Source organism: Sminthopsis crassicaudata, chromosome X (assembly GCF_048593235.1).
Source record: "Sminthopsis crassicaudata isolate SCR6 chromosome X, ASM4859323v1, whole genome shotgun sequence".
Classification (NCBI taxonomy): Eukaryota; Metazoa; Chordata; class Mammalia; order Dasyuromorphia; family Dasyuridae; genus Sminthopsis; species Sminthopsis crassicaudata.
The window spans coordinates 79,593,416-79,620,399 of NC_133623.1; the positions used below are offsets into that span (position 1 = coordinate 79,593,416).

General features: G+C 39.8%; 1 protein-coding gene across 8 annotated transcripts in view; it reads left to right on the top strand.

Moving 5' to 3' along the window:
* CHIC1 (cysteine rich hydrophobic domain 1) overlaps positions 1 to 26,984 on the top strand; it is a 138,149-nt gene that overhangs the window by 13,440 nt on the left and 97,725 nt on the right. For all 8 annotated transcript variants that reach the window (XM_074278343.1, XM_074278342.1, XM_074278344.1 and 5 more), the window contains exons 2-4: positions 4,580 to 4,634; positions 14,710 to 14,865; positions 19,159 to 19,215. In XM_074278343.1, coding sequence (XP_074134444.1) covers positions 4,580 to 4,634; positions 14,710 to 14,865; positions 19,159 to 19,215 — 268 coding nt within the window. The remainder of the gene's footprint in view (positions 1 to 4,579; positions 4,635 to 14,709; positions 14,866 to 19,158; positions 19,216 to 26,984) is intronic.

Sequence of the window (26,984 nt, forward strand, 5' to 3'; positions counted from 1 at the left end):
GGGAAATGAACTCCTATGCTTATTTGAAAACTGGAAGAAAGTGAAACTCCTGGAAAGAATAGAATGAGTGTGGACAAATCTTAAGGACTGGGGGCAGCTAGGTGGCGCAGTGGATAGAGCACCAGCCCTGAATTCAGGAGGACCTGAGTTCAAATCTGGTCTCAGACACTTAACACTTCTTAGCTGTGTGACCCTGGGCAAGTCACTTAACCCCAGCCTCAAAAAAAAAAAAAAAAAGAGTTAAGGACTGGGAGAGTAAGGTTGTGTGTAACATGGTCTTTGGAGAGGGACTTTTTTAGGCTCTCTGAGACAATGAAGAAAAAGGGAGGTCTAGACAAGCCTCCCCAACTTTGGAAGTGAGTTTCAGAAAGACCCTTCATTGGTGGGAAATCAAAATAAGCAACTTAAGAAATCATTTTCCAAAGGGCCCTAGTATGATGATTTGCAATATGTATATAATTCATTAAAACTTAAAATATCAACAAGCATTTGTTTGGCATTCACGATGTGCTAAGCATTGTGCTAGGGTCTTCTGCCTTCAGGGAGCTTAAGTTCTCCTGGAAGATGCATCATGTTCATAGAGAAGTATAGGGAGGAGGGAAAAAGGCTGGCTGGGCCTGTCATTTCAGTGGCATAGGCTACGCTGCAATTCAAGACTATTTTAAACCATGGAGCTCATACTCTCTTCGAGAGCTGGTGAAGAGCTGAGAAGTTGTGGTTTACCTTGGGTCTCACAGTCAGTTCGAGGCAGGACTGGAACTTGTGTTTTCCTGGCTTGAAGGTTGCCATGTGCGTTGCCTGTATTTTGGGAAGAATATATGCCCTCAGAGGGCAGGGGCTTGGAAGGGGGCATGAATTACCGCGGAGATTGCATTCTAGTGATGGGACACAGGCTGTGAAGAGGCACCGGTCTGTCCAGGGAGCTAGAAGCCATGTAGTCGAGTGGGGAAGTAATGGGTAATCAGCCTAAATAGGCTGGCTGGAGCCACACGGTACCAGGCTTGAAATGCCCAAGTATCTCCACTGCAAAGCAATGACCACATCCTTGTTTGACAATGGTTTGTGAGGTTCCCCCCTGACCTTGTTAACAAAAAATTTATGAGGTTTAGAAATAGATCTCAAGATGTCTTATTAGAAGGAAGGAAGAATCCATAGATGAGTATCTGTTATTTTAGAAAGATGAACAAAATCTCATTTCCATTGGGAGTTGGTGTTTATGGCCAGTGCAGAGCACTCACTAACCATTCCAGTGATGCCGTTTTTCATTCTTTAGCTGTAAATTATTTGCCTCCAGAGAGAAGATGTTTGTTAATCAAAGTCCGGGCAATGTTGGGTTTTGTAGCATATTGAATTCTTGAGCATTGTCTGAAAGCAATTTGAGCTCATGAAGACCAAGGATTTTAGTTTCATGTAAAATGAGGATGAAGGACTAAATAGTCTCCAAGGTTCCCTCTGAGCTCTAAAATGCATGAACCCATTTTACTCAAATCTTACCTTTGGATATCTTTAGTATGGAAGACGAATTTCAAATGTACCATTGCTTCACATGTGTAATGTCAGCCTTCTCAAAATGGAGCTCAGGGCTAATTCCGAGGTCGAGTCACATAAAAAAGCTTCTTTGTGGCAAAGTAGATTAATTGCAGCCTTCTCGATTAATGCTTTAAAGTATTTGCATCCTAACTTAACTGAAGGGCCTGCTCTTATTCTGTGAAATGAAGTCTAAAAATGCCTCAAAGCAAATCCTAGACCTTGGATTTTTTGACCCCTCTACCATGGGCCTCATGGGCCACCTTGGACTAGTCACTGAGCTCTTGGCCTAGCTACCTCAAAGGGTGATTGTGCTGAAAGTGCTTTGTAAGCCCGAAAATACTGTAATGATGTGAGAACGGTGAACCCCCTCCGATACTAGCTGTGTGACTCTGGACAAGTCACTTGACCTCTGGCTGCCTCAAAAGGTGGCTGTGATGATCTGTTGAGATGTCTGTAAAGCCCTCTGCAAACCTTAAAAGCAGTGTACAAGGGCTAGCTACGATCACTTTGGATTCTCGGTAGTAGTAATGTGTGTCTTACCCTCCAGTAGAGTGTAAATTTTACAGTCCTTGGGAACACGGGCTGGTTTCTTGACATTGTACAGCGTCTAGAACGGTGGAGCTTTTTTCTGTCACACACAAAAAATTAGGTCCTGGGATTGGAAGTAAATTTTTGGTTCTGATTTTTAAATGCAGCTTTTTTTTAGATTTCAAGTACAACTTCAAATTTTGTTCATCGCCTACACACCATTTTCACAGGACTAACAGTTGTTGTTTTTTTTTTTGTTTGTTTGTTTTTAGCTAATCAAAATTGTTCATTGAACTTAGCTAAACTGTAACTACAAATGATTGCCAGTTGTATTTTGCCTTTGCTCCGAGTCTAGCAGCAGCTACCTGCAGGAGGTCCTGGCCTACTCCAGCCCTATGGTGGTACTTGCCCCCAGTATTGTTCTTACCTTTGCCATTGTGGACAGTTTTCAGCGGAAGCAGTCCTTAGATTTATCATTGATTGTACTGTCTCTTCCAAGAAGTAAAGATGTGAACCTAAGAAATGGCTCTTTGGTGGCATGTTCCATCCCATCACTTAATGGGTTTTGACAATCTCATGGGCAGTTTCTTGGTCATTTTCTATTTTGTAGTTTTCCCAAAAGTTCTTTGGAAGTGGTAAGTGTCTGAGACCAGATTTGAACTGGGGTCCTCCTGAATTCAAGGCTGGTGCTCTATCCACTGCACCACCTAGCCGCCCCTTGTCTCATTGTTTTTAATGCTTATGTTTTGGATTGCGTTTGGGAGCCCTCTAACAGGGGAGAGAGTCCGTTCTTTTAGTGTAGAAACCCAAATTTTGGATGTGTTCAGGTGATGAGTGGGTTGGCTTGAGTCATTAAAGGAAGGCAATTTGGACTTCATCTAGCAAGCCTACATTCAGGGCCCGTGGTAATGGATGCTGTACAATGTCAAGAAACCAGCCCGTGTTCCCAAGGACTGTAAAATTTACACTCTACTGGAGGGTAAGACACACATTACTACTACTGAGAATCCAAAGTGATCGTAGCTAGCCCTTGTACACTGCTTTTAAGGGTTGCAGAGGGCTTTACAGACATCTCAGTAGATCATCACAGCCACCTTTTGAGGCAGCCAGAGGTCAAGTGACTTGTCCAGAGTCACACAGCTAGTATCAGAGGGAGAATTTGCACTCAAGTCTCCCTGATTGCAGGCTTACCTCTCTGCTCTGGCACCTAGAATAGTACATAAATACATAAGGGAGATAGGTGCAAACAAGGCCCAGGGGTGGTGGTGGGGAGCCCATTGTTACTCCCTTGGGGGCTGGGGGAATCAGGAAAAGCTTCTTGGAGGAGGTGGTATTTAAATTGTACTTTAAGGGATGGGAAAGACTTCAGGAGGCACAGAGGCAAGAAGGTTTTGTTGTTGGAAGTGGAATCTGATTTTTTTTCTTCCTTAGAATTGCTAATTTAATGGGGGGTAGGTTCTAGACCATAACAGTGTCCTGATGCCCATTTAAAAAATAGAAGTGACCCCAGATACCATATTTATTTAATCTGCTATAAATGAGATACTACTATACTATCTAAAGGTTAATTAAAGGGAGGCAATACTATTATTTATTCAACAAGTATTTTTCTATTATTCTTTTTTTTATAATTAATTTTCCCCAATTACATGTAAAAACAATTTTTAAGATTCGTTTTTATCAGGTATTGATTGGATGTCTCACATGTCCATAAGACCCTGTGGGAGATATTGCGGTGGTCACAGGAAATAGAAACGTACACCTCCTATCCTTGAATTTACAATTTAGCACAGTGCGTTATTGGTTGTAATCCAGTCATCTGCGCTGTAGAATTTGGTCCAGTTTGGTAGAATATAATCATTTTTCATGCAGAGTTCTTAACTTCTTCATGCTTCTGGACTTTCATTACTGTAGAAGAGCAGAACGTGAAAGTGCAGCCTTGGGGTCAGGGAATTCACAAGGTTTTCTTTGGGAAAATTTGACAAGCTTTTGGAGGAGAAGTGGTTGGGATACTTGCCTTTAGAATGGCGCATGTAAGCTGGTAAAAGACACTTCTGTATTTGTGGCAGAAACTGGATGGTTCTGTGCTACTTTCCCCTCCAGATCCCCAAAATGACTGACTGCCAGTCTGTGAACTGAAGGTGGTGTTGAAGGAAAAGTATTTTATTCTGATGTTTTGAAGTTGTTAGCTACATATAAGTGGACTTCAGTTAGAATCTGACTTTGTTCCTTGTTGTCATGCTAATAATGTGCTTAATTAGGATTAACATTCCAGGATTTGAGTTCATAATGTATACTTTAAAAAACTTCCCAGATTAATTTTTTGAATTATATATGATCTCAATTAATTTGCAAAATTGTAGTCAATGGTTATATTCAGAAAAATAGAAACCAAGGCTTTTTTTTTTTCTTGGTGTGTATGTTTTAAACACAAGACCAGCCTATTAAAGAAACATGATTTTAAAAGTAAAATTAAATAAGTTGAATAGAATATATCTTTTTTTTTCTCTTTATTTTCAAGGTTTGGCTTGAGCAACAAGTTTGATACTGAATTTCCCTCAGTTCTAACAGGGAAGGTAAGTAACAGTTTGTACTGAATTGTTGTGAATAAAGCACAACCAGGAGAGCAATATATATATATATATATTGCTTATGACTAAATATGACTAAAATAACTTAAGTGAAAACAGCATTAAAAGGCAGTTTGAACCTTTAATTGTAATAATCTGTCACAGTTTCAAGGAACAGATGATGAAATTGACCGCCCACCATGGATGTGGAATGTGGCATTGTTGGACCTTTGGGTTGTGCTGAAATGGTTTTCTTTGTTTATTTACAAGGGAGAGTTCAATTAAGTATGTGAGTATGGGTAAGGTCTGTGGGGGGGGGTGTATGTCTAGAGTTGGGGGTGGGAGTGGGGGGAGGTTGGGAGATTGAGTATGGGGGGAGTGGATGTGTATATAAGAGAGAGGAAGAGAGAATATATAAAAGGAAAAATACTTAGAGGAGAAATGAGTTATGATATAAAATTTAAAAGTATCAACAAAACATTTTAATGCCAAGGACAATCGAACTAAAGTGAAAAGATAAGATGGCCATTTCAGAAGCGTCTTGGCTCACTGCTTGCAAACTCCGACTTAAATACATCGACCAAACACACTGACCAGTTATTGGGCCTAAATCTTGTCCCCTTCCCCAGCCATGATTTCTTTATTCGTAGAACTTTATCATGTGACCAGATTCCACCACCGCCCTGTTCTTTCCCTTACACAGATCTATATTCTGAACTGGTTTTCTTCTTTGTGTAATAGAGGATATATGCAGTAGTTGTGCTGGACCTGTAATGAAAAGAAATGTGTGTTTGAATCCTGCATTGGATCTGTACCAGCCATGTGACCATAGGCGAGTCCCTTAATTTGCCTGAGCCTCAGTTTCCTCATCTGTCAAATGGAAGTGATAGAGGTTGTTGGAAGATTCAAATGACATGATGTCTAGAAAGTGCTTCACCAACCTTTAGATCACTAAATGTCGGTTACTGTTTTTGCACTTATGTAGTAGAAAGAGCATTGGACTGTTGGGATTCAGAAAAATGACTCTCCAATCCTAGTACTAATACTGTGAAGGCAAGGAACAATTTATCTGAGCTTCAGTTTTCTCCTCTGTTAAATGCTTGTTGAATCCAGTGGGATCACTAGTCTGCTTCCATGATTGAGAGGAACTCTTGCAGGGTTGCATGTGCGCACAAAGTGTTGTGTAAACCTGAAAGGTGTACAGAAACATTGGTCTCGTACTGTTCTTTCTTTCTCCTGAAAGTTTTTTTTTAAATAGATTATATTTATACTATACATTAATGTGAATTAAAACATTGTTTTAAGAGTGTTGCGATATTCCTTGGAGATAACTGTAGCCAGTCTGACATATAGAGAAGGCAAGATTGGAGCCACTGCTTTAAGTCATACCTTTCCCTTTTCATTTTCAGTTCCTTCTGACTTAGTAGCACATGGAGCTTCCAGTGTGCCAGACTGCATTCTGGGGAATGCTTGGAGCCTACAGGAGAGCCACTGATCTATAACCTCAGGGCTGTGTGTGAGTGTGTGCGTGTTTATGTATGTCATTAGGGAAGGGGGAAAACATACTGAGTCATGGAATCATCAGTATCTCCTTCAGAGTATAAATCAGTATATCATTTTGAGGTGGCTAAAAGTACAAAGATTTTTTGGATTTAAAGGCCTAAAGATTTTGTCTTTTTTAGTTATATTCTGTTTTATATCTGCACTCGAGTAGTTATAGCTATTTGTAACTGTGATTCTGCTGTTTTAAAGTGTTTGTCATCCTGGCTCATTCATCAGAAATTCTTAGCATGGGATCCAGCTTGTCTACTGATAATAGTGGCTTCTTCTTCCCATGATATCATGCTGTACTATCCAGATCCAGATCCCCACCTCATTCCCACTCCTAAACCCAAATTGTTTTTTTCAAAGAAGGTTCAATCTGAGAGCCTAAATTCATAGCTTGCAAGGGGCCTTACAGGTCATTGAGTCCATCTTCTTCATCTTACGGCTGGGCAGACAAATGTCTTGAGAGGTAGTGATCTCTTTATGGGCATATATGTAGGAAGCAAGAGAACAAGAATTTAAACCTCAGCCCCCAACATAGTTTCACCAGTCTGCTTCTTGAGAATCTAGCCAGGTAGACTCAGGAAGAGTGTTTTGAGCTTAATTTATTTATTTTACTCGTTCATTTTTCACTTAAAAAAACACATTTAGATTAGCAAAGTTTTCTCTTTTGTTATATCTTTGTAGGAATCTTGCATCATTTTGACATCTGCTTGGGACACACATGATTGGAGGAGAGCCTGGCTTTCAGGTAGCTTTGTTGTGCTGAACGAAGAATTTTCTTATAGCTAGCAAACGATAAACACCATGGGAACTACATCTTTTAATCAATTGTATGATGGTAAAGACTGTTTGCTACGTATTATGCTTAGCAGAAACCTGCCTGATTCTTTCCAGTTCCCTCACCAAAGGTGCATTTAAATGTGGAGATTATTCTTATGAAACTTTTATGTGGATTGGAAATAGGTACTTGGGTCAGCAATTAGTAATGTTTTCTTAGTTGCCTTTAAAGAATATGTAAGATTTTTTTCTATGCATTTGGCTTTTTCCCTGCCTTCAAATATTTTGAGAATTGATTTCTCCATACCCTCACAGTTGGGTTATCCCCAGCACTGAACTCCTGTGTACACTTTTATTTTTATTTCATTCATTCAGCAAGCATTGATTAAGCATTTATTGTGTACCAGACTGGGAATTCAAAGACAAAAAATGAGTCCTGACCTTCAAGGAACTCATATTCTTCTGCAGGGATAACAGATCTTCACAGATTAACTGAGAAAGAGATACCTTCATCTCTGTCTGTAGCTTTCTCTATTGAGAGAGAGAAATTTCCATGGGAAAAGGCTACAAACAAAAAGTTTTGGTATGTTCTTATTGTCATCATTTTCTTTGATAAAATTATTTATTGTTTCTATAATTTGTTCTTTGCCTCACTCATTCTGAAGGATTATATTATTTAGCCTCCATGTAAGTCTGCAACATTTCTCCAGATTCCCCTTGTTAATTTAATTTTATTTTTTCACTTTGGCCTGTAAAGGATGGCTACAGTTTTTTCTTCATTTGCTTATGAGTGAGTTATATCTTGGCACATAGTCAGGTTTTATAAAGGTGCCATGCATAGCTCAGAAATCATTATATTTCTTTTGTCTCCCATTTAGTAATCTAGCATATTTAATTTTTTCAGAACTTATTTAGGTCCTTATCTTCTTGTTTATTAGATTTTTCTAGATTTCAAAAGGGACTCATTGAAATCCCCAACAATTATTGTTTTGTTGTCCGCTTCTTCTAATTAAATCGACTTTTCCTGTGAGAATTTAAATGCTATGCCATTTGGTGCATGTATAGTTAGTATTGCAGTTGTTTCATAATCTATGATGCCTTTAAGTGAATTGCAACTTCTTTCCTGTTTATCTTTGACTACATCTGTTTTCATTGTAGCCTTGTCTACTTTTATGAATTCAGTAATGATATAATAGATTCTATACCAACCCCTCAGTTTTACTCTTTGTGACTATGTTGTAAATGTGTTTCTTTTAAGTAACATGCTTGCATTTTCTGTTTTGTTTTGTGGGCTAGTTTGTTGCATTCATATTCATCGATACGATTGTTAAGTTTGTTTTTCCCTCCCTGTTATATTTCATTCCTTCTTCTCTTTGTCCCTCATTCCTTTCTTTATAAGAAAAAAGAAAGTGGGGAAAGAGAGTAAAATCACTACCAGTAATCTGAACTATCTAATCTCAGTCCTTTCTTCCTTCCTTCACTCAGCCTAGACCCAGTAACCTGGGTCTTGTCCACATTTTTCTAGCTCCAAAATTTTTTATTTTATTATAGCTTTTTATTTACAAGATATATGCACGGGTAATTTTTCAGCATTGACAAATGCAAAACTTTTTGTTCCAACTTTTCCCCTCCTTCCCCCCATCCCTTTCCCCAGATGGCAGGTTGACCAATACATGTTCAATATGTTAAAGTATAAGTTAAATACAATATATGTATATATGTCCAAACAGTTGTTTTGCTGCACAAGAAGAATCAGACTTTGAAATAAGGTAAAATTAACCTGAGAAGGAAATCAAAAATGCAGGCGGACAAAGGTAGAGGGATTGGGAATTCTCTGTAGTGGTTCATAGTCATCTCCCAGAGTTCTTTTGCTGGGTGTAGCTGGTTCAAGTCATTACTGCTCTATTGGAGCTGATTTGGTTCATCTCATTGTTGGAGATGGCCATGTCCATCAGAATTGATCATCATACAGTATTGTTGTTGGAGTATATAATGATCTCCTGGTCTTGCTCATTTCACTCAGCATCAGATCATGTAAGTCTCTCCAGGCCTTTCTGAAATCCTCCTGCTGGTCGTTTCTTACAGAACCATAATATTCCATAATATTCATATACCACAATTTATCCAGCCAATCTTCAGTTGATGGGCATCCACTCAGTTTCCAGTTTCTGGCCACTACAAAGAGGGCTGCCACAAACATTCTTGCATATGTGGGTCCCTTTCCCTTCTTTAAGATCTCTTTGGGATATAAGCCCAGTAGTAACACTGCTGGATCAAAAGGTATGCACAGTTTGATAACTTTGCAGCTCCAAAATTTTAAACCTGGTGATGAAGTCCTTTAAAGCTTATAAAGCACTTTGTATTTTGTCTCATTGGAGTCTTACAAAATCCTGAAATGCAGGTGCTTTAGGTATTCGTTATTCCCATTTTACAGGTGAAAAATGGAGACTTAAAGAATTGAAGAGATTTGCTCAAGCTCACATAGCTAATTAAGTGTTAGTGGTGGAATTCAACTCCAAATCTTCTTGATTTCACCTTGCCAAGCAGTGGATCACTATTTGTATGCTTTTAGGTGAGGCTGGATGCTAGCCACCCGCAGAAGATAACCTTGCTTTTCCTTCCCTTGAATATCTTCCTACCATCTAATTCCTGATTCCCCCAAGCTGGAATTGAAGCCCCCTAGCTGTTTGTATCATTTTATACCCTGCAAGACACTTCTGTACCTAACAGGGTTTTCCCTGTCCTCTAAGATAAGATGGATGCTCAGATATTGACTTTTTAGTTTAGTATTTTTTTATAATAGCTTTAAAAAAATACATGCAAAATAGTTTTCAACATTCGTTCTTTTTTTTTAGAATGCCACTTGTGATTTTATTTAATTTTTTAATATTTTTTAATTTTAGTATAGCTTCTTATTTATAAAACATCTGCATGGGTCATTTTTCAACATTGACATTTGCAAAACTTTCTGTTCCAAATTTCCCCCTGCTTCCCCCCACCCCTCCCCTAGATGGCAGGTGGTCCAATCCATCAATATTCACTCTTGCAAAACCTTTCATTCCATATTTTTCTCCCCCCTCCCCCCAAACAGCAAGTAATCCAGTATAGGTTAAACAAGTCCAATTCTTCTAAACATATTTCCACATTTATCATGCTGCACAAGGAAAATCAGATCAAAAAAGAATGAGAGAGAAATGAGAGAAAAAAAAAACAAGCAAGCAAACAACAACTACAGAAAAGATGAAAATATTATGTCGTGATTCACATTCAGTCCACATAGACCTCTCTTTCAATGTGGATGGCTCTCTCCATCATAAGTCTATTGGAATTGGCCTGAATTATTTCGTCGCTGAAAATAGTCATGTCCATCAGAGTTGATCATCACATAATCTTTTGGCTCTACTTTACATCAGTTCATGTAAGTCTCTCCAGGCCTCTCTGAAATCATCCTGTTGGTCATTTCTTATAGAACAATATTCCATGACATTCATATACTATAATTTATTCAGCCATTGTCCAACTCAGTTTCCAGTTCCTTGTCACTACAAAAAGGGCTGCCACAAACATTTTTGCACATGTGGGTCCCATTACCTCCTTTAAGATCTCTTTGGGTTATAAGCCCAGGGGAAACACTGCTGGATCAAAGGGTATGCACAGTTTGATAGCTCTTTGGGCAAATTGTTCTCCAGAATGGTTGGATCATTTCACAACTCCACCAACAATGTATTGGTGTCCCAGGTTTCCCACATCCCCTCCAACATTCAACATTATCTTTTCCTGTCATCTTAGCCAATCTGAGAGATGTATAGTGGTACTTCAGAGTTGTCTTAGTTTGCCTTTCTCTAACCAATAGTGATTTAGAGCATTTTTTCCATATGGCTAGAAATGGCTTTAATTTCTTCATCTGAAAATTGCCTGTTTATATCCTTTGGCCATTTATCAATTGGAGAATGGCTTGTATTCTTATCAATTTGTGTCAATATTCTACATATTTTAGAAATGGAGGTGTTTCATGTAAAATGTATGGGATTGCCTGTCACCTAGGGGAGGGAGTAGAGGGAGGGAGGGGAAAATTTGGAAAAATGAATACAAGGGATAATGTAAAAAAATTACTCATGCATATATAGTGTCATAAACATTTATAATTATAAAATTAAAAAAAATTAAATAAATAAATAAAAATTAAAAAAAAAAAGAAATGGAGGTGTTTATCAGAACCCTTGGATATAAAAATTCCCCTCACTTTTCTGCTTCCCTTCTAATCTTGGCTGCATTGGTTTTGTACAAAACCTTTTAAATTTAATATAATCAAAATTATCCATTTTGCCTTTCATGATGTTCTCTAGTTCTTTGGCCATAAATTCTTTTCCTCTCCACAGATCTGAGAGGTATACTATCCCTTTTTCTCCTAATTTGCTTATAGTAAGGATGACCTTTACATTTAAATTGTGAACCCATTTCAGTATTATTTTGGTATAGCATGTTAGGTGTTGGTCAATGCCTAGTTTCTGCCATGCTATTTCCAGTTTTTTTTTTTTTTCAGTTTTCATCAAATAATGAGTTCTTATCCCAGAAGCTGGAGTTTTTGGATTTATCAAACACTAGATTCTATTTAGTATTTCTTCCCCCCCCCCAATACTTTAGTTTTATTGAGATTGAAGGCAGTAATTTCTGAGAAATATCTGATTTAAGCCACATCACAAAACATTCTGTTGACACTTTTTGACTAAAGTTGAGATAACTTTTTAGTTTTAAACGATCAAATTTTTGAACTATTTTTCTTGGGAGGGAGGATTAGATTTGTGATTTCATCTCTGTAGTGGATTCCCTGTAAAGAAATTTCCCCTACCAATGCAGACTGTTACCTGTTAGCTATTCTGTACATTTCTAGAGCTCAGGGATGGGGGCAGGTAGTTCTAAGAATTTAAGTTACTAGCCCAAGTTCTTAGAGTCAGTATATAGTTTAGTTTTTTTTTTTTTAGGTTGGGGTTAAGTGACTTGCCCAGGGTCACACAGCTAGGAAATGTTAAGTGTCTGAGATCAAATTTGAACTCGGGTCCTCCTGAATTCAAGGCTGGTACTCTATCCACTGCGCCACCTAGCTGCCCCCTAGTTTAGTATTTCTTAAATTGAATCTTAGAAAAATGAAGTGATTGCTCATAGACATCCAGCTAAGATGAGAATGCAGAGGTCTTGACTCCTCTCCTGCCCAGCACTCTCTTTGTGACACTATCACTTTCCACAGAGAGACTTTTTTGGTACTTGAAATATTAAATATCCTCTAAACATTTTCTTCTTCAAATCCATTTTCTCTCTTGAAGACTGTCAATTTATTTTGTCTTACACAAACTGAAAACCCATGATGTTATTTAAGTCTGGGTTCCTAAAACCTATGCTGTATAGAGCATTCTGACAAGGGAAGATGCTAGGAAGCCTGGGGAGTGAACTGTTTGTTGGCTGAGGGCCGGCCAAAGGTTGGAGATGCCCAGCTGCAGAAGCTGGCTACCAGAGAATGGTCCCCTACTGGTGAGGGAGATGGGTCGGGGAGGTTCATGAAGACCAGAGTTGAAGGAATGGCAGGAGTATCCATATCACTGAAAGCACGACTATATTTAAGTAAGTATAACTCAAGTAAGTAGAGTGTTTTCTAGTCAACATAATAGTACTTAAAAATAAAAATTCTGCCAAGATCCATTTTAACCTATTTTGATTTTGACTATACTAGCTAATTAGTATCTAGAATGTTAAAATCACTATAATCTGGCTCCAATTTTATATCAGATTATACAATTACAAGGCTCCAGCTAGTCTAACACTTGGATAAATTACATTTTATGTATGTGTGTATGAATAAACAATTGCAGATATTTTGTGTTTCTCTCAGAAAATTTGTATTTTCAGGAACCTTATTTTTTAATGGACATTTAAGCTAAATGTTGTTTAAAATCCATAGGATGTCTCTCTTTTGAAATAATTTTACTTTGCCTGTAAAGCTTCAAGCTTTTACCTGTTGATTGGGCAGTGTACCAAATGATAGAAAAAAGCAATTAAGTAAATTGATGTAAACTGGGTAGGAAAGTGATTATTTTTATACTGAATAGCCTAGATGGCCCCACAACTGCAAATGATGGAAATCTTGTCTCTTACATTCTTTTTATTTATTATATTATAAATGTAATCTTGATGCTTAAGGATGGAAATGTGGTAAGTGGCGTTACCATGTTTGGATGGCTAGTAACTTCCTTTGACACCAAAATTGCTTTTCTTGGATTTGTATTTTTGTGACTTACCTTGTCCAAAAGTATCATTTCACCACTTGCTCATTTCATGGCTACTCATGGGCTTTTTGTGCCCCCAAACTTAGGAAGCTGGACAAGTTGATGCTGGAAGAAGGATTGTATCTAAAGTTCAGAATAAGGATTTTACCTTTAGGTGCTTGGCTCTGAGCACAATACTCCCATAAACCTGAGCTTACATTTTCTACACAAATCTCATGAAACCTGTTGTACCTACATTTGAATTGTTTCTCTTCTTGTCATCGGTGAGACCCCAGAGGTTCTTTGCAAGAAAGAAAAAGGATAAAATGTGATTAGAGAAATGTGAGGCCTAGGAATTTAAAACTATCTTGTGGTTTGGAGCATGCAGCTTTTAGAGCAAGTTTAACTCACTCATTTTACAGAAGAGGAAATTGAGGCCCCCAGAGGGCAGCTGACTAGTCCATTTGTCCAACCTTTAAACCTGCTTCTCTGCATACTGGATTAAGTGTCCTTTACCACTCAAAGCAGCTGCTTCTCACGTGACATATTAACAAAATATTTACAAATTTCATCCTTGGCGTGTCAAAGATTTTTCTGGGAGGAGAGAATGTTTCCTAGAAGCACCTTATTTTTGAACAACACTAATAATAATTCTCGCCAGCATGTGTGTAACATGTTTTACAAGGCAGTGTATTCTTCTGCATTAACCTTATTTGATTAGTGAGGTAGGCAAGATAACTGATCTACGTTTTAGAGATGAGAGAATCGACAGCTATTTTTTAGATACTATAAACTTCATTAATCTAATATGTATCAGTGATATCTGCATTCTGGCCTTTGAAGATGGTCCCCTTTTGGTTTGAAGAGACGTAACATGACTCAGGAGGTTGTGGGACTTCAAGGTTTTTTCCAACTTGGAATATGTGACCCTATGATTCTGTGGCTTGCTCAGTTATGGAGTGAAGCTTGGAGTTTAGTCTTGTTCTCAGGCTCACTTTTCTTTCTTCTTTGTCAAGCTGTATTTAGGTCCCTGAATATTGAAAGACCAGCAAAAGCTTGATTTTTTTTTCAGTTATTACTGAGTATTACTTATTACTCCTGTTGCTTTGACAGTGTCTGGGAAATTGAATTAGAATCAATGAATGATTCTTATTTGTGAGGACAAATTGTTAGAAAACAGGCATATGCCCATTTCCTAGGATCTGGAGGGGGTTGTTTAATATTGTTATTTTCTATAATAACTACTTTTTTCTACTGGTTTGTTTTTTATTCCTCTATTATTGGAAGAGTTCGACTAACTTCTGAGGAAATGGCCTTAGATCCTTTTACTTTTTACCATCATCTAAGCATCTTGTCTATAATGATTTGGGAGATGAAAGAGAGCACCGCACACATTTGTTTTGCATGTGATTAAAATAATAGTGATGAGTCTTGGTGACAGACTTTGATTTGGGAGCCTGTCATCTATAAATCATTGAAGAGCTCTGCTTCTCCTGCAGGTGGCCCCAGAAGAATTCAAGACCAGTATTGGCCGTGTGAACAGCTGCTTACAAAAGAATCTCCCAGTCAGCGTCAAGTGGCTGCTTTGTGGCTGCCTGTGTTGCTGCTGCACCTTGGGGTGCAGCCTGTGGCCTGTGGTTTGTCTTAACAAAAGAGTGAGTACAATGTATTAAAGCACAGGGACTACTTTTGGGGTACGTTTTGCTCTATTCATTTTAAGCCCAAGGGAATAAGCAAAACAGTCATTCCTTTGACACGACTGTGGTTTCCCTAAAGCACTCATTCTGAGACTGAGGATGGATTCTGTGAGTTACCAGTCTCTGTGGAGGTATATATATATATATTTCAAATGTAGGATCAAGGTATTCAAAAGAAAGTCAATCAAAAATTTCAGGTTTCTCTTACATGTTGGGCATTGGGGATCCAAAGACTCGTTTCTATCTTCAGGGAAATTCCAGTCTACTAGGGCATGTCATATGTTCACAGAAATGTAATTATGAGGATCCCAAGGGGAAGAGAACACTCATATGGGAACCATTGGGCAAGGCCTCCCTTAGGAGGCAGTGTCTGAGTTGATCCCTGAGGTAGAGGCAAGGAGTGAGTACACTCCAGACATGAAGGGTAATGTGTGCCATGGTGGAAGAATGGAACATGACCTGAGGAGTTGAGAGAATAGGCTTCGCCATAACATAAACTGTGGAAGGGGAATAATAGTAAAGCAGTCATTCAAAGTATCTGGGAGTCAGATGGTAGAAAGTTTGAAATTTTAAATTAAAGAGTTTTTAATCCTAATAACAACCAAAGAAGTTTAGACTTCTAAGAGTCCTTAGAGATCAAATACTCCTACCCCTGTCCCTTTTTCCAGATGAAAAAATTGAGGCCCAGAGGGCAGATGACTTGGCCATAATCATAATCATATAGATGGTAATTTGTTAAGGGACAGATCAATTCTCCGAGAGCCTCCACAGCTGTGGATCATGACATCTGAAGGAGTTGCAGGGCAGCCTTTGCTGACACAGGTGTTGCAGACTGGGAGTGAGATAAATTGGAGGCAGAGGAGAGAGGTCAGACAATGCAACGGCCTCTCAGCCAGAGAGGTCAGAGAATAGCAACTGCCTGTCAGTCTCCTTGTATCATCCTCTCATACGAGGAGATCCATTCTGGGCTGGATCTCCAGCAGCCACTGTCAGGTAGCTCCCGTGTATTCCAACAATAAATTGTAGTCGAATTCCTTGATTGATTTCTCGTTTGCTGAATTCAGTCCATTATGGCTTCTGAAAATTGGGAAATTTCCCAGGTCTGTGATTCCTCTGGTGCTCTGCATGATGGTTCATAGATCCCTGAAAATAGTTTTAGGGCAGCAAGGTGCTGCAGTGGATAGAGTGCTGGGCCCAGAATCAAGAAAAACTCAAATACATAATAGCTGTGTGACCCTGTTTGCCTCAGTTTCCTTATCTGTAAAATAAGCTGGAGAAGAAAATGCCAACTCCCTCTAGTATCTTTGCCAAGAAAGTCCTACATAGATTCAAGAAGAGTCAGGCGTAGCTAAAATGACAGAGCAGCAACAGAAATCAGCCATGTCCTCTGGTTCTTTCAGTACTCAGGGCCTCTCCCATTGCTGATGTGAATCTAAGGGAAATGTTTGTTTCTTCTTTTGTGATGTATCTTGGCCTTCACTTCTTGACTGGCCATTGTTTTCTCTCCTTTCCAATCCAAGAATCATTCTTGCCAGAGAAAACAGTGTTCACATAAGAATGGAGCAGCTCCTGACTTTTCTTAGTCCTTGCCCTGCTCAGAGGTCACTGTCTTCCATAGACAGTGGGGGATGTCAGCAGCACAGGGAGGAAGCTTGGCCCTTTCTCTGCCATTTAGAGTCTTAGAGCATTGCCTAATGCCCTGGGATCTCACTTCTTAACCAGTGTGTGTCCCCAAAAATTGGAGACCCCACCTGAATTTCAGTCTTTGAAATAAGAGAAAATAGTTCTGCCTGGTGTTAAAGGTAGTCATGCCATGATGTGGCCCTAAAATCACACCTTAGCACGTTTTGGCCTTCTGGGAAGAGAGAGTCAAAGAGAAGCTAGTGCCAGTACCTTTTGTACAAAGATCAATAGGGCCTAGGGATTCAGTCATCAAGTACTTAGTAAGCACCGACTGTGCTGGCTGCTAAGGATACAGGGACAAAGAAGGAAACAATTTTTCTTTCACAAGGGATTTATGTTCATGTGTATCCATATAGCTTAAGTATAAAGTTAATAAGTACATGTGTAACTCCACACATATGCAGCTGTGAACACAGAGTAAATACATTAGAAAATTATTTCTTTCAAGATTTCAGGGTCTGTTAACATATTCATTTAACTAGTATTTATTAAGCAACATCTGCCCTGTGCCAAACACTAGGGGTACAGGGACAAAACTTAGATAGCCCTTTCTCATTTTCGAAAAATTTCCATTCTCCTAGACACATATAAGTCAGTATAAAGTTGATACCAAGTCATATTGGTGGACAAATGACTCACCACTGAGGGCTCGAGGAAGGCCTGGAGGAAATGATGCTGTGGCTGAGCTAGAAAGTGAGGGCTTGTGAAGGGGCTCTTAAAGAAGGGATGGCACATGGTAGAGACTGGTGTGGCTGGGGCTGAGTACCACCGGAGTGCAATCGATAGGAAATTAGGGAAAAAAATGATTGGCAGTCAAACTGGAAAGGGCAGTTGGAAGTTTACGCTGGAGACAGCAAGAAGTTTCCAAAGCTTCTTGAGCAGGGTAAGACAAAGTCAGACATCTGCTTCAGATGGAGCACTTTGGGAGCTTAGGTGGAAGGCAGATTGGAGAGGGGAAGGTGTTAGAGGGAGACCAATGAAGAAGATAGTGCAGCGATCCGGATGAGAAGGAAGGAAGATCTGAACAGGGATGACTGATATAAATGGCTATGAATAATATTGTGAAGGTCAAATGATAACTGATTGGCTGAGGTGAGACTATGAGATGAGATGAAGAGTCAAGGATGAGTCTTAGATTACACACCTGGGCTGGAAGGAGGGTGGTACCCTAGATAAATAGGGAAGTCTGTACATTGAGTTTGAGATGCCTTACAGGACATCCATTTGTAATTCACTGATAGTTGGCAATAGGAGACTGGAGTTCAGGTCAGAAACTAGGACTAAATATATAGATCTGGGAATCATCCACCGTAGGAGTTGGCAGGCATAATTATCGAGAGAAGGGATATAGAGGAAGAAAAGAGCCTAGAAGAGAGTCTTGAGGGATGTCTACAGTTAGTGAGCAGGAGGAAGAGATGGCATTCCAGCAAAGGAGACTAACCAAGACTTGAGAAAAGGAACACTGGAAACCGCCCCCCTCTGAAAACAAAGAGAGTATTCTCGTGGAAGGGGTAGCCTATAATGTGGAATGCTGCAGAGAGGCCATGAAGGATGAAGACTAAGAAAAGACCATCAGGTTTAGCAATGAAAATATCCTTGGAGAGAACGGTTGGATGATGAGGTCAGAAGCCAGAATGTAGGCAATTTAAGGGAGTAAGAGAAGTGTGACGTTTGTTCTCGAGGAGAGGCAAACGAGGGGATGAGAGGTTCAAGTGAAGGGTTTTTAAGCTTGGGATGACCTGAGGATGTCTGTAGGCAGTGGAAGGGAGCCATGAGAGTAGGGAATGACGTCAGGGTCTTTGGAGACACTAAGCCTATTTAGTACAGAGGGTATTCTTTGTCAAATACGGGTTGAACTAGATGGCCCCAGAGGCTCCTCCCCAACGTGGAGCTTCTATGACACTTTTTAATTGTAGCACTTGCCAAATCTCCATTTTCCTATTTAGAAATTAATTGAATACTCCATCCCTCACAAACCATGCCTTCCTCACTATTAGTTTCCCCATGGCTGTGTTTTGCCCACTCCTTTCCACAGCTATCATTTGGCATCACAGCCTTGGCCCCATGTTCCCTCTCAGGAAAAAGCCCTTCTGGAGGGAAGCTGTTTGGTGTGGCACACTAGGTGCCCATTAGGGATGCAGTCATGTTCACAGACGCACAGATAATCATCTTGGGTTTGTTCTTTTGTAAAGACTTGTTTGTCAAGTTTGTAACACTTGGTTAAGTTTTTATGATTGCCTCCAGAACTGAGTGAGTACATTTGAGTTCTTGATTGACTCATTTGGATACATTTCTCTTTGAGAAGGTAGCACAAAGCTCTTTTCTGTAAATATTATCTTCCTGGAACTTGACCCAGTGGCACCAAATACTTTAGCCTGCGTAAGAGTTGTCATTTTTTCTGTCTTAAAAATTATGGAAGGGGAAGGGATGATGGAATGAAAGGAGTAATGGGTTCTTATAAATAGGTAGAAAACATTAAATAAGACAAATTTCTAGGTAAGTTAAGATGTATGTAAACCATATTCTAACTATTGGCTCTTTTTTTCCTCCCTCTCCCTCCTCCTATAGACAAGAAGATCAATTCAGAAGTTATTAGAATGGGAAAATAACAGATTATACCACAAGGTAAGAAATGTTGAATGGGATTTTTAGCCAAAGCATCATGCTCCTCTAAACCCTGACTATTTCTACTCTAGGCTTTTGGTAAATAGAAGTATTTTTACTCACATCTGTTTGTATAGGACTTATAATTTAATTGCACTGGCTTTGCCTTCTGTTTTGCAAAATCATCACTTCTGTTGATAGTTACTTGTAAATAGCAGTCATTTCTGCTTTGACCAGAAACCCTGAGGGTCTTCCCTTTCCAGATTCATTCGTTCATTCATTTAGACTCTTTTGGACTAGGTGAAAGAGGATTATTCTTTGCTCAATTGTTACCTAGCCTTAAATACTGAATGGGTGAGGCCTCAGTCAAACCAAGACCTATTGAAGACCTTAGTTTGAAAAAGTCCAAGGTCTTCCATTATATCCAGGGTCATCTCCACTAGTTCTGATCTATATCTGGTCGCTGGACCCAGATGGCTCTGGAGGGGAAAGAGAGGCAGGTGACTTGCACAGCTCTCTCTCACTGAAATCCATCTCACTTGCATGTCATGGCATCACCTCCCTGATGTTATCATCTTCTTCAAGAACAAAGGACAAACAACAAGAATCCACATACCCCTTTGCATTGTGAAAAATATGGTGTCCTGTGGATTCCAGAATATAAACCTGCTCTTAATGTATTGCCAGTGTAGAATTTCAGAGCTTTTAGTGCAAAGAGCAGTTAAGACATAATACCTATTCTCATAAAGCTTAGAGTCTAGTAGAGGAATAAACCTCAGTATTAAAATGGCCCAGCGCATTAGAGAAGTGCAAAAGTAAGTGTTGAGGGTGCTCGTTATCTATATGAGAGAATTAGGGAAGTTTCCTCTCTTCTCCCCAAGTGTCTTACTCTAGATCTGTCCATCCTTCCACTGTCTTCTCTGGGATGCCTGCCTTAATTAATAAATTTGCTTTCATCTTAGACCTTTTTCTTTCTCACTCCTTCTGTCTTATGGTACTCACTAATACCTAGCTTTCTTCTGATGATGTGATATGGCTGGCCACCCTTTACGGTATTTAACATGGCCCTCCCCTTTTCCCTCAGACTCTGTGATGGAACCCATGGTTATGGGTTCTTGCTTTCCTCACCACTTACCACTCTCTACAAGTACAGTTTGGCATGTTTACCTCTTTTGAAGTTCATGATACTCAAATTTCTTTTCCAGTCCAAGTCCTCGTGACCATTATCTATCAACCTCCAGGACTTTTGTCTTCCTACCTCAATAAATTTAGTTGCCTGCTCTTTGGTCTTTCACTCTCCTCAAACTCCTACCTTTATACTGAATAATCAGTGTATGGATTATGGTAAACTCAGACATCTTTATTTTCCTGTTCCTTCGTCAGCTCAATTCCCATTGTCTGTTCTTCCTAGCTTCCTCATCTCCACTTAGGGGTGGTATTGCCATCACCCCCAAGTATTTTGCTTCTGTGTTCATAAACCCAGAAGTTCCCTTCTTTGACTATGGTCTCTTGTCATTGCATCTTTTAGCCTCTGTTCTTTGTCCTCACTATGATCTCCCATCACTCCTCCCCTCACTCTTTCCTGGGTCAACATCCCAGAACTGGTTATATACTCTTTTCTCTTTCCTCTCTTGACTTGGTAAATTCAGTTCTACTTTATAATATCCTCTACACTTGAATTTCTTTCTTCCTTGTCTTGTTGCTGGTCATGTCTTCCCAAACCCCCAAATTGGATTATTCCCAACATCCACCTCCTTTATTTCTATTTATATGCTTGCTAGTAGAGCTGGAGAATATTGCAAATCTATGCTGATTTTTTCATTACATATTTTTAAAAAATATTGTGATAATAGTAGTTCATCATAATTGGTTTCCTTTGTAATTTAAATACATCATTCTGTAAATAGATCCCTAGATTTTACCAGATAGGATCTGTGACACAAAAATGCTGATGCAGAGCTGGTAAGTGTTTAAGATTGGTTTTGAACTCAGGTTTTCCTGACTCCAGGCCCAGCTTTCTGTGCACATCTATATTTAGCCCTATTTTCTCCCATGAGCTCTGCTCTTGAGTCACCAGTTGCTACCCCACATAGACAGTCTGTTTTCAACCTTGTTCCTAGAGTCACAGCTTTCTTTTCTTTTCACTCATAAAGCCATCACATGCTCTCATCACCTCATATTAATTGATTGCAGTAGCCTCACTCTCTTCCTGCCTCAGATTTCTTCCATTCAACTTCACTTTTCCCTCAGCTTTCCTAAAATAGAAGTCTCAAGTTGTTTCCCCCATTAGAATGTCATCAACCTCATCTGGAGTATTTCAGTAATCCCCATAATTGCATTCCCTACTTCAGGTTTTTTCCCATTCTGGTTCACTCAGCTGCCAAAGTGATTTTCTGTAAAGTCCAGGCTAGCTCCCTGGAGGCCTCAGGATCAGCCAGACTCAGGATAAGTAAATGTCCTTTGTCTTTAGGGGGAGAATCAGGCAAACTGCCAAGAGTTTAGCCAAAGATCTCTTCTCAATTCTGGAGTCCAGAACCTCCACCTTTCTCTTCCTCATCCTGCCGCCAAGTGAGTCTGGCTTGTCTCAACCCTCTCTCCCCCCCCCCCCCAATCCTTGCCTACGATAATCTTAAGACCAACCATTGAGTAAGCACCAAACAGTGAGAAGAGCCATTTTCCCGAACATATGCTGATAGTCCTTATCTCATATCGAATAGGTAATTAGCCTTAAGTGCTCGGTTGTCTGATTCAAGTACACCTTTTCATAATTTCAGCCCTTTACATCTCCCGCTTTCTTTTATTTTAGAACACAGGTGGTCACACTGACTTCTCAGGGAGGTGAGAACCCCAAAAAGGAGGTGATCACCCCCTCTGACTTCTCAGGAAAGGGGGTGAAAACACCAAAAAGGATGTGATCATGCCTCCCCTGACCTTTTAGGAAGGGAGATAAAAGCACTAAAAAGGAGATGATCATGCCCTCCCTGACTTTTCAGGAAGAGAGATGAAAAACACCAAAGGGAAATGGGGAGTCAAGCCAGATATTGTTAGCAGGTTTTGGGGCTGAACGCTCTTATTAGAAACAGGTACCCAAATCCATCAGCATGGGAGGTATTACACAAGCACATAGCAATAATGCACAGGCTATTAGTGAAGACTCTACCCACAGTCAGTGCAGGCTCAATTTGGTGTAACAAACATGAATTCTACATGCAAGTAGTGATATAACAAACAATCTAAATCAACTTGTGTTGGTTGTAAAAGATTTCCAGAAGTCCTAGAAGGAGGGTATGTAAAACAATCATCACACATACGCCTTCTTCAGCAGCCAAGAAATAGTCCAAAACCAATTTATTGTCTATTACTTCACCAAGAGGGAATTCAATATATCCCTGCAAGTTTTTGAAGTCCTGCAACAGTCTTATTATGTGTTAGGGAATCCAATGATTCCTGCAGATTTTGACATCTTGCAACAGTCTCATCATGTCTCTAAGGGATTCCAATGATTCCTGAGGGTTTTCAAGTCCTGCATCAGTCTCATTAACAATTTTTGATGTCCATGAATCAATTGCCATAACAGTCACGCTCTTTCAGTGGTGGGCACAATCAGCAATGGAAACATTTGCTGTTTCTTGGTTCTTCTCCTTTGTTTCAAAGGTCTGCTCCGTCTCTCTCCAATGGACAAGACGAATATGGCACATTGGCACTCATATGATCCCTTCTCCATCTGTAGAGATACAAGCAAACCCTCTCCCCCAACCACTTAACCTGTTTGATTCCTTCCATTCACCACTCTCCAGATCTCTCTACATCACCTGGTGATTATCTAAAAATAGTCGAGCTGCTCACACTGGACACTGCCCTTCCAGTGGGTTATAAAACCTGTCTGCCGGAGCCAGTGCATCTTTGTCAAAAATCAAGAAGTTAATTGTATAAAGAGCTAAATTTAGAAGCTCTCTGGGGTTACGTGTTGCTCCCCCATTATTTTGTTTTTGGAGGAGTGTCTTAATGTCTCTGTTTCTCCTCTCTACTATTGCCTGTCCTTGCGGTTTAGGTATGCCAGTGGTGTGTAAAATCTGATACTGTGCACAAAAGTGTGCAAAATGTTTAGAAGTATATGCAGGTCCATTGTTTGTTTTTATTGCTTGTGGCACACCCATAATTGCAAATGCTTGTATAAGGAATTCAGTGACCACTCGAGCTGTCTCTTTTGCTGTTGGCACTGCAAAAGTGAATCCTGAAAAGGTGTCTACCACAACCTGGATAAAATGCAGACGACCAAAAAATTTAAATGGGTCACATCCATTTGCCAAATTTCATTGAGTCTCAAACCACGACGGTTCTTCCCTGGAGAGAGTGTAGGAGCATGGAAAGGAAGGCAAGCTGTACAGGCTTTTACTATGCTCCTAGCTTCCTCTCTTGTTATCCCAAATTGCAAACATAAAGCTCGAGCAGCCTGATGATATTTAGAATGAAATTCTTGGGCTTCTTGAAATAAAGGAGTACTGGCTAACATGGTTAGAAGGCTATCTGCCTTTGAATTACCATCAAAAATAGCACCTGGAAGTCCACTATGGGAGTGTACATGCAAAATGTAAATCTTACCTGGATGCTTTCTCACTCGCTCTTGAAGTTTCTTAAAGAGCTGATATATATTAGAAGCTACAGATTTTATTTGGGCTGTGGCAATTCTTTGTACCACACCTAGTGAATAGGCCAAATCAAATAGTATACTTATATCTCCTGGATAATAAGTAAGAGCTAGAATAATTACATACAATTCATTCTGCTGAGTGGACTGAAAAGGAGTTCTGACTACTCTTTTTATAGTTAAGTCACTAGAGTATACAGCACAAATATTATGTTTGGATGCATCTGTAAAGACAGTTGGTCTTTCAAGATGAACTTTTCTTCAAGAATCCATCGCCAATTATGTAACAGTCTGGTTATCTTTAATGGAGACCCATGTGTAAAATTTGGAGCCATGGCTCATAAAATTTGCCACTCTGGGATGGTTTCACAGCACACATTAACTTGTGCGTTAATATAAAAGGTATATATCTTGTCAGGTCTTATCCCAGATAATTGTACTGCTCGCTTAATGGCCTTTAATAAAATTCTAGCCACAAGCACTGGGTAAGGTATAAGGTTTTGTTCTGGTTGTGCTGGGAGGTTCACCCACTCTATCACACTGTCTCCTCGATGAAGGACTGCTATGGGTGCCTCTTGTGTAGCAAAAACTGATATTTCCAAAGGTTTTTAAGTGACTCTTTCAAGCTGGCGTGGTGAATTTAAAGCACTGTCTCCCCTTAAAATATCATACAATGGTTGCAATTGACAGGTAGTCAAGCCTAGTATGGGATGCATCTATTGGATATCTCCTATCAATTTCTGAAAATCATTTAAGGTGTTTAGCTTCTCTGTTCTTAAGGAGAGTGTTTGTACTGTGAGCGTCTTAGGGTATACTTCATATCCTAAATATTGAAAAGGAGCATGTCTTTGAATTTTTTCTGAAGCTATGTGCAATTTATAATTCCTTAGTGTTTCTATGGTCTTTTGTAGACATGCTTCTAACATTTGTTCCTCAGGTGCATATCCCAATATATCATCCATGTAATGTAATAACATTACTTTTGGAAATGCTTTTCTTACTGGAGTAAGAGCAGCAGCAACATATATTTGACACGTAATTGGGCTTTTTTTCATTCCCTGTGACAAAACTGTCCATTCATATCTTTTATAAGGCTCAGCTAAGTTAATGCGGGGCACTGAAAAAGCAAATCTTTTCATATCCTCCTTATCAAGAAGGATAGAATAGAAACAATACTTAATGTCTATAACCCACAGAGGCCATTCTCTAGGCAACTGAGTAGGAGATGGAAGTCCAGGTTGAAGAGTTCCCATAGTTTCCCATCTGTTCATTTACTTTTCTTAAATCAGTTAACATCCTCCATTTTCCAGATTTCTTTCTTACAACAAATACTGGGGAATTCCAAGGACTTGGAGAAGGGTGTAAGTGTCCTTGGTCAAGTTGCTCCTGTGCTATATCTAGTAAGACCTGAATTTTATTGCTAGCTAAAGGCCACTGTTCTATCCACACTGGTGTATCAGTCTTCCACTGAATAGGAACAGGTGAAAGTGTTGGCAGATCTTCAACAGCAGCCCTGCTTAAAAAACCTAATTGTAATCCTAATTGTTGGAAAAGGTCTCTTCCCCACAGATCGATTGGGATTTTTTCAACTATAAAAGGAGTAAAAACTCCTGTGTCGCCTTCTAAAGTCCATCTCAAAGGGGTAGCACTAACTTTAGCTGCTATTGGTCCTCCTACACCAGACATGTAGGCGTCTGCCTTCATCTCTGGCCAGTGACTGGGCCAGTTGGCACCTCTAATGACTGTGATCTGCACCTGTGTCTACCAATCCTTCTAATGATATGCCATTTATATAGATAGTGAGCATAGGTTGGTCAGCTGTCACAGCTGCTGTCCAGAATATTCCTGAATTTTGTTGCTTGGAGTCAGAATCTGGGCGACTGGCACCAGACTGCTTATTAGGAGTCTGTATCAGTAAACCTGATGCTACTACTTCTCCTGGTTGATAAGTCACACATTGTCTACCTGTATGAGTGATTGGGATATTATCTACACATTCCCCAGTTTCCCACATCCGTGTATGGATGGACACTGTTTTGTAAGTACCCTCAGGAGGTGAAATAGTCAAGACTATTGTGCCTGAAGGCAAGGGATCCATAGGCTGGACAAGAACAGATTTCACCTCTCCAGGTTGTCCCAGCTTGTCCCAGCTGCATACAGCTCTATTCTTTCCAATTGTAATCCCTTTCTCCCATCAAATGGCTTCCTGGCTGATTGGTCATGTCTGGGTACTGAACTTCTGGGCACTTTCTGGGTGTAGCATTGGCTGCCACCATGCCCCAAGTGTTTTTTTGCCTTGGGCCCTGGGGCTGGGCCCCTCATCCCGTTTCCCTGAATCAGTCTACATTCTGATGCCCAATGGAAGCCTCTGTTACATTTTGGACATGGGGTTTTGGGTCTTATTCTCCCACCCTGTTTTCTCACTCTGTCTCTATGCCAACATTGAGCTTTCAGATGCCTTACTTTACCACATTGAAAGCATTGATGAGTCTCTCTGGAAGTCCCTTGCCACAAGGGACCCTGTCTTCCCATGTTGGGATCTTGGGAAGTCTGCCTTGTAGCCTGGCTATAAAAAGTATTTATGTAGCACAGCGACTTATGATCTCCTCTAAAGGAGCATTCTTGCATAGACCTAGTATAATTCTTCTACAAACCTCATTAGCATTTTCTTTAGCAAGTTGCCTTATAATTTTGCTGCTGCATTTTCACCAATAATTTGTATGACAGCTGTCTGCAAATGTCCCACAAAATCAGCAAAGGGTTCGTTTGGCCCTTGTGCTATTTTTGTGAAGCTTCCCCCTTGTCCTGTTCACCTGGAACAAAACCCCATGCTTTGATAGCAGCAGAAGCAATTTGTTCATATGCTGCTATGGGGTAATTAATCTGTGCTGTAATGTCTGCATAAGAACCTACATCTGTTAGTTGGTCACAGAGCCACAACAAGTTTTGTCCAGGTTCTAAGCATGTCCTTGCTATAGATTTCCAGTCCCTAGGGGTTACAACTTCATAAGCCAAATTCTGTAATAACATCTTGACATAAGCTGATGTAGCCCCAGAAAAAGTACAAGCCTTTTTCAGGTCTTTGAGGATTTCTGTATCAAAAGGAGTGTATCTTCTACTTTCTTGACCTGAAGAGTTAAAC